We start from the raw sequence: 13,865 nt of genomic DNA on the forward strand, positions 1-13,865 counted from the left end.
TATTCGTTTTGCCTCGAAAGCCTATCCTTTGAGCGCACACTGCTTTGCACCTTGTGCGCCTGTGGTGGCACACCGAGTATCGAAAGGGCTCTGGTGTGAATGAACCATCCATATCATGACGCGGCTGCCATGGCATGCAAAAGGGGCAGCACACATGGCCATCACGTTGTACGTGATGGGACGGCCGCGGCAACCGCGCCTGCGAGCGCAGCAATTGGTTAACCCAGTGACAACGTTCGTGCACTGGATGCACCACGCGACCCGCGGTGATCTTGTCGTTTCTATTCATCTTGACGTCATACGGGGGCATGCACCCACTTGGTCGTTTGGGCGGATATCTGACATGATAGCTGAAAACGTTGAAAACGTCGCTTATCCCTGGCGAGTGCAAGGGGGAGCGAGGACTCATTTGTCAAGCAGGCAATGCCTGTCAAGGTACAAGTTCCGTGTGATGCCATGTGCGCCGCGTCGTTGACAGAACGCGCATGAAGCCACGGCCATCACCTGTCCAGACGAACGTTTGTTGGTTGTAGCGTCGCGTGAGGTCGTCACTGTACGTCGTGTTTCAACTACGTTCGTTCGAAGAACGGCCAAACCAATGGATACGTGCAGGTTAACGACTTGTCCTTGACTACTAATTCGGGATCGCATCGAGAACGTGTGGGGTGGCGCTGCTCAAGTAACGCTACCAGGGACGAGACTCGTTTGCCTAGCCACTTGGTGCAGCACCACCTTCGCATTCGGTGTTCACACCTGGCCATTGCGCTGACATCTAACATGTAGGGGTTGCATGGATTTTGTAGGGGGGCTCTTGGCCATAGCTGTGTCCGTGTGTCGCTGCATGCGGTACGAGTTACTGCCAATGCCGTTGATATGTCCAAATGAATTTGTACCCTGTGTTCATGCGTAGCGTTGACAAGAGCGACGTCCCCACAGTTGTTACGAGCATGTGACCAAGCAAGATGCAATGGATCAGAGTGGGCCAAAATTCCCCCCTTGCGCGTGGATGCGTTTTCCGCCTTCAAGGAGTTCCAGTTTGGCGTGGTCGCAGCCTCGATTTCCGTGTCAAGCTCTTGAGGTGTTGTCCATCCACTCGAATGCACAAGTAAGCATAACGAAGGAGGTCCGTGGTCTTTCACCTCACTGGAAGCCACTGCACCCCTTGGCACCACCATCCTCGGCATGATCTACTTGGCGTTCATGTTGAGTGCAATCATGGGCCCACTCGTGCCAAGTATGCTCGTATTTGGTCGACCGTCTATGATGGATGCCCGCAACGTGTAGACTACTTGGCACGAAGAAGAGTATGTTTGGCGGTTCGATTGCCTAGTACGTGTCCTCGGATCATGCAGCCATGTGAAGCTCTCTCCTTGGCGTCACCATCCCCGCTCCTTTATTATGCGGTAGTGGTCTCTTTGCCGGTGCAAACCTCGTGATATCTTTGACACCATCAAATACGTCGTTGCACTAGGGCTCGGAATGCCCGTGGCGCTCCTTCTGGGCACATCCGCGTCCGTGCTGTGGATTGCACAAGTCGACAACTCTTCTCAGCCCTGAACGTTGACGCGACTTACATCTCTACTGGTGTAGTCCGCCTATTTGACCCACCTGAGCGTTCACTACGCCTCCCTGTAAAACCAACCGATTGTGAGTTCGATGGGTCATTTCAACGGGATCTTCTTTGCCATCTACAAGTCGAGCCGAGTCACGGGCAACATTATTTCGTCCCTCGTGCTAGACTACTTTGCTTGGTACAACATGCACATGACCTTGGCGAAAGCAGGTGCGGCTAAAACGATGCACAGGACGTCGACGACGATGATCAGCATATTCACGTGCATCGGGCTCTGCGGCACCATCCTGCTGTGCATGCTACCGACCATTGCCTCACCGACTCAAGACGATGATTGCGAGCCCTCCACTCGCATGCTCACAGCGCTCAAGGTATTAGCCCTGGACAAGTACGGCGCGGCTTCCTGGGCATAACGTGACGAACGCCGCTGTAGACGCATGATGGCCCTGGCGCCCGTCTTTTTCTTAAACGGCTTACAGCAAGGCTACGCAACGTCCGAGTTCACGTCCAACTTCGTTCGTCTGTCCTTGGGTAGCACCTCCATCGGCTACGTTACGGCAGTGTTCGGAGTGGTCAACGTTGCGGGATCGTATGCGATTGGCAAGCTGGCAGACAGGTGCCTGGTTTCACTTTTCTCCATCTGCCGCACGTAAATACATCGTTATTGCAGCGCAGATTTGACCCCGTCATAGGCCACGCAGTTGGCTACGGCGTACTGATCGTCTCGTACGGCTTGAGCTACGGCTTCGACGTTGTCCAGTGCGACAAGCAATGGGCGTTGGTTGTGGTCCTTGCCGTCTTGCTTAGCATCGGCGACGCATGTAGGCACAATCGCGCCCCTCCCTTGCAAACAGAACTTGATATGTGTGTGCATCCATAGGCTCCACTACGCTGACCAAAGGTTTGCCTCGATGGAATGTCCAAAGTATGACCGCGAAGGTGCTGGGCCAAGCATTGAATTCGGTGAAGGCGTTTTCCGTCTTTACGATTTACCAGTCGGGGACTGTGAGCGCGTCGTTCTTTCTGCTCAAGTATATGCGGTAATCCGTCCACGGCTTCGGACGACCGAGAAACGGGCCACCCACTCGACACTTTCGTTGATAGCTTCCACGCGCGATTGGTTTTGCTCCTAACGGCGACGTGTTGTGGCCGCTGCGGCGTACGGGATCTACACGAGGCGCTACCGCCGCATCGTGATGGGCCATAGACGACGTGCACCGCTAAAGTAATTCCGTCGTGCATCCAAGATCGTTACTCTGATGATCGTTGCGGCTCACTTAGTCTTGTTGCAAAGTGTTGAACAGTTCACATGGAAATCCATTCGACAACAGCATGAGCATTGGGTAATGCTCACGCGTGTGGTCTACCGACGCATGCCTCGGTCAATGTGCTGGACATTTCCTGGCAGTGCGACAAGTGTGCAGAAATGTCGATGGAATCTGCCAGGCTGGCAACGTGAGCAAAGACAAAGTTGAGGTTTCGTGCGTTCAGGTTTGCGTGGCGCCGTATGACGAATGTAAATGTACTCCTGGACCGGTTGCCCATGGCGCGCCGTGCGAACTCTTGCCTCTCGACAACGCATTGTACAAATGCGGGCAGCACCATCATGAGTGTATCTCTGTCTCATGCTCCGTGTTTCTCCGCAGTGCTCAAAACAAAAAACCATTCCTTTCTCCCTGCGTACCTACAAGGCTCGCATGTTTGCAGGTTACTCTAGCGACAAGGACATATTTGGTGGATCCATCTCCTAGTACGCCCGCGTGCATTCCGCAATGGCTTATCGTCGATGGACACTATCTAGATTGCGTTTGAAAATCTAGCGGTGGCGCTCAACTAAGCCGTCGTTGCATTGGTGGGTCCAGATCCCCTCAGCTTTGTTTCTGGGGGTGCCCGAAGTGAGCTCGACGGGGTCGTTCAACAAACCGTTCGACGCGATGTACACAAAAATTCGTATCGCAGGCAATGTGAACTCGTCGTTGCCAGTCTCTTGGCTGTCAACACTGCTCCACCGCACGTGGTGATGGCGAAACTACCCGACGTCGTCGTTTGATCCCAGTACGAATTCGCTGGCAACGAGGCCCCGGGGCTGCTCAAGAAGGAAGCGTTTTCGGCAGCTGCGACACTCTCGGTTTTGCAGGACTTTGCCAAGGACACGTACCGCGACATCCTTCATCCCCTTATCTCTCAGGTCGAAACACGGTCACACATGGTGATTCGCAATCCCCGTTTGCGTTGAGCGGTGTTTCGGTTCGTCGCGGGGGAATACAGAGCCCCCCATTCCCCGCCAGGCGCTTGGAGGCGTGACCATCGGCGACGCCATGGCAAGGATGGACGTCGTGTGTAACAATTGCGCAGGCTGGGGCCTAAGCAGATATGAATTGTTGGGGGGGTTGGCACAAACATGCATGTTAGAACTAACATGCAAGTGTCAAGGTGCCGAATGAAGGGCTGAGATCGTTTCGGAAGTGGGCCCTGTCCACGTGTGCTTGGAGACGCAGTGGGCCAGGACATTACATCGTGTGTTCGTTCTGGTAAAGCATGTCCAAGGACAGTTGCAATCAAAGAGTAAGCGCTGTCGTTGACACGGCGAAGAGTCATTATGTCCAACGATTCGGTGTTGTCTTGCACTTCCCCGCGACTTGGCTTTGCATGCGAAGCCACGAAACGCAACGCGTCGGCCCTCGTCGTTGTAAATATTGCTGTCTTGCCAAGTGCCGGCGGCGCTAGTACGTCGTCCTTTCCTCCCCGTTCATGCATGAGACGTCCTCGCTACACTCGCTCTGAACGCTCGGCGACTCTTGTCGACGGTTTGGCCTCAACGCCACCGTGCCTGGCTTTGGCACGATGTAAACTCACACTCGTTATCATCGACAAAACGTTTCCTTCCAACGCCGTGCCTGCGTTCTCGCTCGTTCGCATGTTCGGTCGGGCACGACCCGTTCACGTTACCACCACGCACATGTCACGCACGGCGCGATCTGAATTGGCCTTGATATGAACTTGGTGGCAAAGCTGAAAGGACGCCTGTGCGTGCTCCTCGCCAACGTTTTGTTGACCGTCGTTCGCAACCCTCTCGCTACGCCATACGCCATTGCCAAGTTGCCAGAGGGCTCGGCCGTGAACCCCATTGCAAGAGAGAGCATTCGTTCATCGACGCGATTGTACAGCATCTCCACGTTGTGGGGACATCGTCGAGACGCTACTCTCGCGGCGCCATTCAAAAAGGTTGGAGGAAAGCCAACAGCGAGATGGTGCCACACTGGCAACGAGGCACGTTTCAAGTCAAGGGGCTTTGTGCAGTTTGAAGTTGCATGTGAGCACTTCAAAGATGATGGGCACGTTGCACTTTGATGCGGCCAGGTCGGCCAGGATGTCCGCTGCTTGCTGCGATCGAGCGCAGTGCGATGGAATCGGCCCCACAATTGAATTTGCCGACTCCCAGCCATGCGTCTGACGTACTACCTCGCCATCGTTGCTCTCGAGTGCGCTGCCAGTGCAAGTCCCGCGCTGCGTCTGTCAGGTTCAGGCTCCCCGTCGACGAAGCCGGCCCCTCTCGTCACGACGGAAGCAACCAGTGGAGACACCGCCGTCGCTTCTTTCTGTGGCTCCTACGGCTGCTCAGGTAGTGGTGGTAGTAACTGCGGCTATCTTGGCTGCGGGAGATGGGTGTGGTGGTAGCTGCGGCTACGACGTAGCCCATCGATGCGACTTCCGTTTTGTGTGGAAGGTTTGCCGCGAGAATTGAGCACGATGCACCCCTTAATGAAGCACTCTTCAACGTTGATTTGGCTTGTAGTCATCGCGACGAAAGGTTGGATGGAAGGGCGAAAAGATCATCTAGTTTGCTCACCAAAAAGTTGCGTGCATGCAGTGGTCGGCGATGTGAGTTTAGTCGCAGTCTCGTCATGATGTATGTCATGATGTATGAGCTTCGCGGGTCTTGGAATGCGACGGGATCCTGTCTAGCGACGCTACATGCACCTATCGCTGCTATCGCCACAACGATGGCAATGGGATGGTATCACGAAGAGTGAACAATAGCGATGTAGTCAACGTTTTCGTTGGGGTCAATGCGGCTGGCGTCGACGTGCTTACTATGAATTGGGCGGCCAAGTTCCTCGTGATTCTCGCGGCAGCAGGAAAACCCGTGGGCATGTCGCCGCTGTGGATACACCACATCGTAGTTTGGGAACTTGGAGGAGGTGGACTGGATTGGTATTGAAACGCATGCAGGCGAGGAATCGCAGGTAAAGGGGGTTCTTTTTAGCACGTCGGGCGAGTAAGTTACCGCCGAGTTGGTCCAAGTGCACTCTGTCTGCGTTCTCTGTCTTTGAGAGTTGTCGCGCATGGCCAGTGATGGTGTAATCGTCTTGGAATGTGCGAGCTCTAGCACTTGGAATCCAAGTTGGAGGCACACGATCTAATGTCATGGAACTGCGAAACCATTGTGGTTATGTCGGCACTGCACGGCGGTGTCGCGGAAATGGCTTTCGTCGTGACCATGTGCTTGCCGAACAGCGCGATTTGAAATGTAGAAAATGAATGACAACATGTTGAAATCTCCGGGTACAGCTTTGTCAGCGAAAGGTGTAGCAAGTGTCGAGCCGCACGACGTGAAGTCGTTTGTTGGGCCACATACCGAAGTGAGATAGCTCAGGTCCACCTCTTTCTTGCTCATGGGCGATTTTGCAGGCCAGGGGGTTTTCTGTGCGTACGGCAATCAGGCACAGAGTTGACGACAATTCGCAGATTGCTTTGGCACGATGTCGCTTGGGAAAATTTGTTGATTTTGTTCAATGTGACGCCCATCACGTTGTCCACGTGGGCAAGGGTCACGACCACTTGCCATGGCCGACGCCGCCGCTTGTGCCTCGCCGCAGTCGATCGCCTTTGAACCGGCCTCGGAGGGTTCAAACTCGAGTCGGCATGCACATGGCAGGGAGAAGAAGTTTCGGTGGAATGACGTGATCAATTGTTTCGTGTGGTGCAACAACCAGTCGCCGTAGCGGATGCATTCTACTATCATGCTTTTCTCCATCGCCGTCGTGAAGGCAGCAGTCAGAGCTGGGTGGCTTTCGCAGGAGGCCCTTAGACAATCGCATTGGGCATGGGCAGAAGCACCAAGGGCGAACGCACCCGCATTGTTGTCGACGGAAGTGTTGCTAATAACGAGGGGCGGCATATCTTGACTTCCTACTTTTGGGCATCTATGTAGTGGTTGGTACTTGGCGATGGAGATCAAGAGAACGAGATGGTTTGTTCGCCTTTCCATCCAACCTTTCGTCGCGATGACTACAAGCCAAATCAACGTTGAAGAGTGCTTCATTAAGGGGTGCATCGTGCTCAATTCTCGCGGCAAACCTTCCACACAAAACGGAAGTCGCATCGATGGGCTACGTCGTAGCCGCAGCTACCACCACACCCATCTCCCGCAGCCAAGATAGCCGCAGTTACTACCACCACTACCTGAGCAGCCGTAGGAGCCACAGAAAGAAGTGACGGCGGTGTCTCCACTGGTTGCTTCCGTCGTGACGAGAGGGGCCGGCTTTGTCGACGGGGAGCCTGAACCTGACAGACGCAGCGCGGGACTTGCACTGGCAGCGCACTCGAGAGCAATGATGGCGAGGCAGTACGTCAGACGCATGACTGGGAGTCGGCAAATTCAATTGTGGGGCCGATTCCTTCGCACTGCGCTCGATCGCAACAAGCAGCGGATATCCTGGCCGACCTGGCCGCATCAAAGTGCAACATGCCCATCATCTTTGAAGTGCTCACATGCCACTTCAAACTGCACAAAGCCACTTGCCTTCAATGCCAACGTACTCCCAACTGCTCCACAACTTACTACAACAGGGACACTCGTCCGCCGAGAATTCCCTTGTGCATCCACTGTTCATGACGATATAACTCCGCACGGCGGCGCGCTTGCTCGAGTACGATGGACACAGGGGTCGGTACAGACTTCATGGCGTGAGCCAAAGCACGCACGTCTGCTCACCATACTCTCTAACTGGGCCATCCATTCCTAAAATGGACGCGACACTTTCCACAGGCGGCATGCAGAGGACCACGGACATGACCACTGTCGTAGTGTTGACATGGCGCCTCGTCGATATGCATCCCAACTTGAATCGCCGCGGACTTCTAGCTGTGAGGATGCATTCATCTCATCGTTAAAACCTTGTCGCATTGAATGGCCTCCACGCGTAGTCGTACGTTGCGGAGGCGACTATGTCGTGTAGTTGTGGCTAATTACTCTGATAAGAGCAGGATCTTACAAGACGAGAATTGTGCACCGTTCGCTCGGATCTCGCACACACTTTCGTACAGACGTCGCCAAGTCCGTAACGATAGACTGCTGTGCTTGGGGCATCACGAAGTGGAGCGGGCATGGCCATCGAGTGACCGTGGCCTTAACTTCTTGCGATATTCGAGAGCAACGTCGAAGTTCAAAGTGGCCACCTGCTCAAGATCTGCCGTTGCCCAATCAACCGTCGAGTTTCCGTGACGTCGGACTCGACGAACTTCGGTCGAATTTGCTTGTGAGTCCTGAGGTGATTGACTTCTGGCGCTGCGCGATGCTGGACGCCGCGGCCTGCTTCCGCTCTGGCGTCGTCCTTTCGCTCAGCTTCCTCCTCATCTTTTCCGCGTACAGTGCGACGGAGGTAACCCCGCCTCCCATCCTCTTCACGTCCTCACAATGCGAGTTAGGTCTTGGAGACATCGATCATTCCGAGCCATTGCTCGGGCTGTGTTGAAGGACCCGCGAATGGCACTTGCCAATCTGGCTTCGTGTGCCAGCACAAGGCGCAATTCGCGTGCGACGTCGCGTGCGAGGCACCATATCGTGAATGCAAATGTAAGGTGGTCACGTGCACGCATGAAAATTGCTTGTAATGTGTAGCATCGCTCGGCGACGTTGTGATGGGCACCATGTACTTAATGTTCATGACGAGCGCGATGGCCGGGCCGTTTCTTCCGCGTACGGCGCCACCACGGCAGTCAAGATCGTCATGCATGTGGCTAAGTACAATGGATCGATAGACTACCTTGGCGAAAAGAAGAGCATGGTCGGCAGCTCGACCATCTAGTACGTGTCGAACAACGACCCGTCGCAACCTCTAACAGTGGCTTGCTCTCGAAGCGGCGTCTTCGCGCTGGCGAACCTCGTTGTGGCTTCAAATCCCACAAACGTTGTGCTCCAATGGGCCGTCATGATACCGACGGCATGCGTCGTGGGCATTGCCGCCTCATTTCTGTGGATATCACAGGTAGAACGCACACTGCCTTGGCAAAGCTGACCGCTACAGTGTGTAGGCCAGCTATCTGACTCGTCTGAGCGTGCAGTATTCGCAGTTCAAAGGCATTCCAGCGATCGCGTCGGTCGGGCTCTTCAGTGGCATGTTCAATGCGTTCTTTAAGCTCGCGACCATCGTCGGCAACACCATCTCTTCAATCGTTCTCAATGTGTTTGGGTGGTGCGTGAGACCCTGATCGATCCAATGCACATGAAAATCGTCCAGGTCGACAGTACCGTTATTTTGGATCTACACGTTGGTTTCCGCTGCAGGCACTGCGCTGCTCTGTCTTGTGCCGGACTTGCCCATTCCACACGCCGCACCGCTTCCAACGGAATCCACCAAGCTTTTGGTTCCGGAATCTCCCGTGACGTCCATCCAATCTCTAGCGGCGCTGGCTGTCGACAAGTTCGTTTCATTGACCCGGTGTTTCTCTGAGTTTTGGGCGTTAGGCGCATGCTTGCGCTGGCCCCCATCATGATCCTCAACGGGTTTCAACAAGGCTTCCTCTCTGGCGAGTTCACGGCCAACGTCGTCCGTGATTCCCTCGGCAGTTCGGCCATTGGTACGGTGTTTGTCGTGGTTGGGCTCGTCTCCGTCGCGTCGTCGATTGTCATGGGAAAACTGGCCGACAAGTACCAACACGATCTGCTGCATGCCTCGACACTTGCATCCTAACTGGGCCGCAATGTCCAGGTGCAGCCCACTTCCTGGCCAACTCGTGAGCTTTGTCGTTCTCTTGGCGGCCTACATCATGTGCTTTGTGGTCACCGTCTCCAAATGCGACGAACAGTGGCACGTCGTTCTGACCATCGGCGTCCTTCTCAGCATTGGCGATGCCTGTACGTCCCCTTGGACCTTTCTACTTCGTCACCATCTCACACGATGCGCTCCACCGCCATGAATAGCGTCGCTGACGTTAGTGAACGGTCCGTCTTTGCAATCTTTTTGTGTTGTCCATTGTGCATTCCGCTCATCTGTTGCGTCGTTCCCAACCACACGTTTGACAGTTGGTCGCTAGTGGTGCTGGGCCAAGAATTTCCTGACGATCCTGTGAACGCGTTCTCTCTCTTTCGCGTGTACCATGCCGGCGCGACGAGCATCAGCTTCTTCCTCTTTCCCAGTCTCACGTACGTTGCGTTGTTTGTGCAATCGAAGCGTGTGAGTGATTTTGCAGGTTCCACGGCCGCCTCGCGCTGCTGATGGCGCTCATCGTTGTCTCCGCCGTGGCGTATATCGTGTATTACATGCGATTCCGCTTCGTCCGCTAGCCTGACGGGGAAGTGTACCGAGTAAAGGCCACGAACGTCGGGTCTTCTAACGGATGGACTGGCACGCGAGTGAACCCGTCGAATGTGTCTTTGTCGAGACGCATTTCCGATAGGCCTTGGTGCTGGATTTGCACGTAGAATGGCAAATAACTATGAACATGAGGATCATACTCCCTGCGCAGTGACTGGCTGGGGTGTCTGTCGTACATGAGCTGTAGCGTTGGCACATCTCGAAAAGCAAACTCCGACACAACCGGCATCGGATTCAAGTCGAGCTTGCTACACACGTGTTCGCGTGAACACAACGACTTGCGGGGCGGTGACGTACATTTCACGGAGCTGGAACAGCGGCACGGGCACGTCATTCCATTCGTCTCGGTCATTCTTGGTGTAACCGCGAAACATGTCGGGTGTGACGACGGCAAAGTTGTTTCCATTGAGGAACCTACGTCACGAGCGAGGAGACTAAACGTCGGCAGTGATCGATGCCCCTTGGCGTCGAAGAGGGAAATTAGCGTACAAATGAGTGGTTCGGTGCGGAATGAACTGCGGGATGTACTACAAGGCGAACGTTACCTCGACAAACAAGATGGCAGTGCAGGGGAATTCTGTCGCACCGACAAGTTGCGGAACTCGCAATGCACGGTCACGCGCGTGGAGCCAAAACAGAAACACTCGGATGGACATGCGACAACGCTTCGAAGTGCGCATGCAAACGCTAGGAAGACCGCCGCAGGACGCCGCCATGCCATCGCGCCACTCGGGCGAAGCGACACGGAAATCGCTTTCTGCAATAGGTGGATTTCAACCAATCAACGATCAAGGAGTTGTTTGCGCGAAAACGTGAAATATTGTGTATAACGGATGAAAATTTAGTCATTTTTCATGTTCTGTATCGTTTCTATCAACTAGAATTGGAGTCTTGCAAATTTCATTCTATTTTACTATTAATAGCATTTGAATAATTTCTTGATAATTGTTGATATATACTTTTCTATTTTTCTATATTTTCTTGATATTTAAAAAGACGAATAAACTTTTTGAAGGTATGTTTAAAGATAACACTTTTTCTTTTTGTTTTACAAATATGCAACTGAAAAACCACCCCATAACCATTCTACAATAAGTATCAATAACTAATGTAATTGTAAAACTGCAGTTCAAAAAATGCAGAATATACAGTATTTTTTAGAATACTGTATCGTATAGCAGAAGTAAGTGCAAACTTCGAGCAAGGCATGGCACCAACCGGGGACGTCACGTTCTGGGAAACCATCGACCACTTGGGCGGGGTGTGGACGCTTCTCGGCGCGGTCGTGGCGCTGGGCATGTTCTACGTGGCGTTGGTGGAGTACATGATTCCCCGCGGACGGATATCACAGGCCGCACGTGCCAAAACCCTGCGTGACAAGTGCGTACCGACGTTGTCACCACGCAACCTAGCATTTTCATCTCACCGTGCTGCATGTGATAGATACATCCGTGGAGTACGCGCCAAGTCACAACGCTTGACCGACTAAGTTTGTCTGATTAAATAGAGGCTCTGTGAGCGCACGTCGTCCACGCCTTTCTATCGCGGTGGCGGGACTGCGCCTTGTCTGTCGTGGGAACGTTTCCTTGCCCCACTCGAGCTCTTTCGTACCATCGATCCCCTCGCCAGGGCTTGAATTATCGTTGCCGCCTCTAGCGCTTCGTCCACCGCGACGTCCAACTTAGCTTTGGTCGACGTGCGACGCTTGGGTGGCTTAGATTGGGGCGCGTACATGCTGAGCTCTGAGTTTTCCATTCGAGGTAAAATCGGGGCCGACTTCATTGAACGGGTGTACATTGGTAGCCGTCTCTCATTTCGCTCTTGGATCACGAGCACCTGCGCCCTCGGCAATGACGACACCACACTTTCGCTGCAGCAGGGCTAATCGTCAAGGCGCTGACTTGCCAGCAAACGTATTCGTACCGTTGAGCTCGATGCCGCGATTCTGCTGCATGGACATCCGCTAACATCGACGCCGCCACGGCTGTGTCATCTACTCAGTGCAGCAGAAAGATTTGGTTTTCATTGGATGAATCTAGCAAAACCATGATTTACCAGGAAGCTTGGGTGGTCCCATGAGGCGGCTGCTTTTCTGCCGCTGCCGTGTTTGGTTGCCCCTTGTCAATGCTTGCAGCTTCGTTGCCGCAGCGTCTCGATGCAAATGCGTTGTGTTGATGTTTAATGGCAGCTTCAACGACGGCCGCGGCTCCACCGTCATCAACCCCGCGTCCACCTTGACAGTCATACCCGATGAGTGCAGCCCCGATAGACTTGTGCCTCACCAAAACAAGACTATGTCGATGAATGAGGGACTTGCGCTCGTCCAAATGCCCTCCTGCGATTTTCTAGGTGCCATGTCACCACGACTGAATGTGCGTGTGTTGGAGATAGCACCTGGAGCTGCACCATGGTACGGCCTTGTCGAGCTCGGTCCATTGATTTACGACTTGATCGGCCCCTCACGAGACGCTGAATCGTCGTTGCAGCGTCGCCCTTGATATCGCGACTGGTATCCTCTGCGCTTTGTGCTGCAAGCTTGTCCAGACGAAGGAGAGCCACTCGCTCTCGTGCCAAGATGCCACTAAAAATGAGTAGGCAACGAGCGACGATGAGAACGCGAGGCTTAGGAAGGTGTGCGGACCGAACGAGCGACTGAATTTTAATCGCAGACGCCTCGCACAGCAGAGACACCCTCGCAGCCACTCGTTTTCGAACCATGTATCCCCGGTACGATGCCTAGTAAGATCACAGGAGGGGAGGTCGACACGACTGCCTCGGCAACATCCCACCTGCACAACTATCACCGACCACCGCACCAGCTCGTCGATGTGGCGAGATGTCAGATGGATAAACGCGACACGGGCGAGGAACCGCTTGACGCAAGCCTGCTCGACAAATGCACAAGAAGTTGATCAGAAGACCAACACAACTCGCGAGTGCGGGGGTGTTTGTACTTGAATGACGGTGGCAGCGTGATGCAGCCTGTCGCGGCGGTGCTTGGCCTCCCTTTTGCCTGGATTCGATCATTTCAGAGATACCCATGTGCGTCGGCCACAGAGACTGTACCATGAGCACGGAAGCCAACGTCTTGGCGCCATGGATCGGTGGTTTTGGTGTCGACTACGTGACTTGGCAGGGTGTGGTTCATGTCATGGAGCTAAAGGAGTTTTTGCAATGACGCCTGCGACGAACGGACGAATGTTGATCGCACCTCTTTACGAATGGCCGCGGGCAAGTTGGCGCGGCGGTTGTCGTAGATTGTGGTGGCATGGGGTCGCGCACGGAACCCTCGAAAGTGCGCTTGGATTTTCGTCGCGGCCCAGTTCTCTAGAGTCGTGCGCGCCGATCGCTCCGCGTGCAGTTTCTTCATGAATGCGTCTCTTTCAGCATGTAAGATCTTGTTCATTCGTTTTCGGGGAATTGGGAGCGTTAGCGGCGCGGCTGGTAGAGAAAGTTTCATGAAGCCGCTTGCCGTCGGTCGTGGGAGAAGAGTTTGCGGCAACGGCCGTTTCATCGTGGTGACCGTGATGGCGAGGACGTCTGCAGACGTGAGATGAGTCTGCGACAAGTACGTCACATGGGTTTCCTCAAGCCCGGTAAAGCATGGCACGATGATGCTGGCGTCGACCACCTCGTCCATGCTCGTCAGCCGATCGGTCGTCGGCGCGAAAAAGTCGTAACCGGCGGTTTGG

General features: G+C 54.2%; 4 protein-coding genes across 8 annotated transcripts; 2 read left to right on the top strand and 2 right to left on the bottom strand.

Moving 5' to 3' along the window:
* Nucleotides 1-1,656: 1,656 nt before the first annotated feature.
* Nucleotides 1,657-2,617, top strand: H310_00167 (hypothetical protein; the record flags this gene model as incomplete). Its single annotated transcript, XM_008862826.1, has 5 exons — nt 1,657-1,751; nt 1,806-1,961; nt 2,007-2,189; nt 2,249-2,394; nt 2,454-2,617. The coding sequence occupies 5 exons, from the start codon at nt 1,657-1,659 to the stop codon at nt 2,615-2,617; spliced, it is 744 nt and encodes a 247-aa protein (XP_008861048.1).
* A 4,823-nt stretch (nt 2,618-7,440) lies between these two features.
* Nucleotides 7,441-8,015, bottom strand: H310_00168 (hypothetical protein). Its single transcript, XM_008862827.1, has 2 exons — nt 7,852-8,015; nt 7,441-7,802 (listed from the first exon to the last, which is right to left on the bottom strand). Exons 1-2 carry the CDS (start codon nt 7,969-7,971, stop codon nt 7,599-7,601), a joined length of 324 nt encoding a protein of 107 aa, XP_008861049.1. The 5' UTR covers nt 7,972-8,015; the 3' UTR covers nt 7,441-7,598.
* A 100-nt stretch (nt 8,016-8,115) lies between these two features.
* On the top strand, nt 8,116-10,347 carry H310_00169 (hypothetical protein). 5 transcript variants are annotated; one of them, XM_008862828.1, is made up of 12 exons: nt 8,116-8,238; nt 8,285-8,432; nt 8,478-8,555; nt 8,618-8,663; nt 8,718-8,844; nt 8,891-9,051; nt 9,097-9,279; nt 9,324-9,506; nt 9,568-9,713; nt 9,780-9,800; nt 9,893-10,001; nt 10,049-10,347. In XM_008862828.1, exons 1-12 carry the CDS (start codon nt 8,152-8,154, stop codon nt 10,140-10,142), a joined length of 1,383 nt encoding a protein of 460 aa, XP_008861050.1. In that variant the 5' UTR covers nt 8,116-8,151; the 3' UTR covers nt 10,143-10,347. The 5 variants fall into 5 exon arrangements, with proteins under 5 accessions (XP_008861050.1, XP_008861054.1, XP_008861053.1 ...); XM_008862832.1 differs by having other exon boundaries at nt 9,568-9,800; XM_008862831.1 differs by lacking the exon at nt 9,780-9,800.
* Nucleotides 10,348-13,085: 2,738 nt separating this feature from the next.
* H310_00170 (hypothetical protein) lies at nt 13,086-13,813 on the bottom strand (the record flags this gene model as incomplete). The annotated part of the gene is made up of 3 exons (XM_008862833.1): nt 13,086-13,186; nt 13,240-13,330; nt 13,385-13,813. The coding sequence occupies 3 exons, from the start codon at nt 13,811-13,813 to the stop codon at nt 13,086-13,088; spliced, it is 621 nt and encodes a 206-aa protein (XP_008861055.1).
* Between the last annotated feature and the right edge of the window lie 52 nt (nt 13,814-13,865).

The sequence above is a fragment of the Aphanomyces invadans genome (genome assembly GCF_000520115.1).
Source record: "Aphanomyces invadans strain NJM9701 unplaced genomic scaffold supercont1.1, whole genome shotgun sequence".
In the NCBI taxonomy this organism is placed as follows: domain Eukaryota; phylum Oomycota; class Saprolegniomycetes; order Saprolegniales; family Verrucalvaceae; genus Aphanomyces; species Aphanomyces invadans.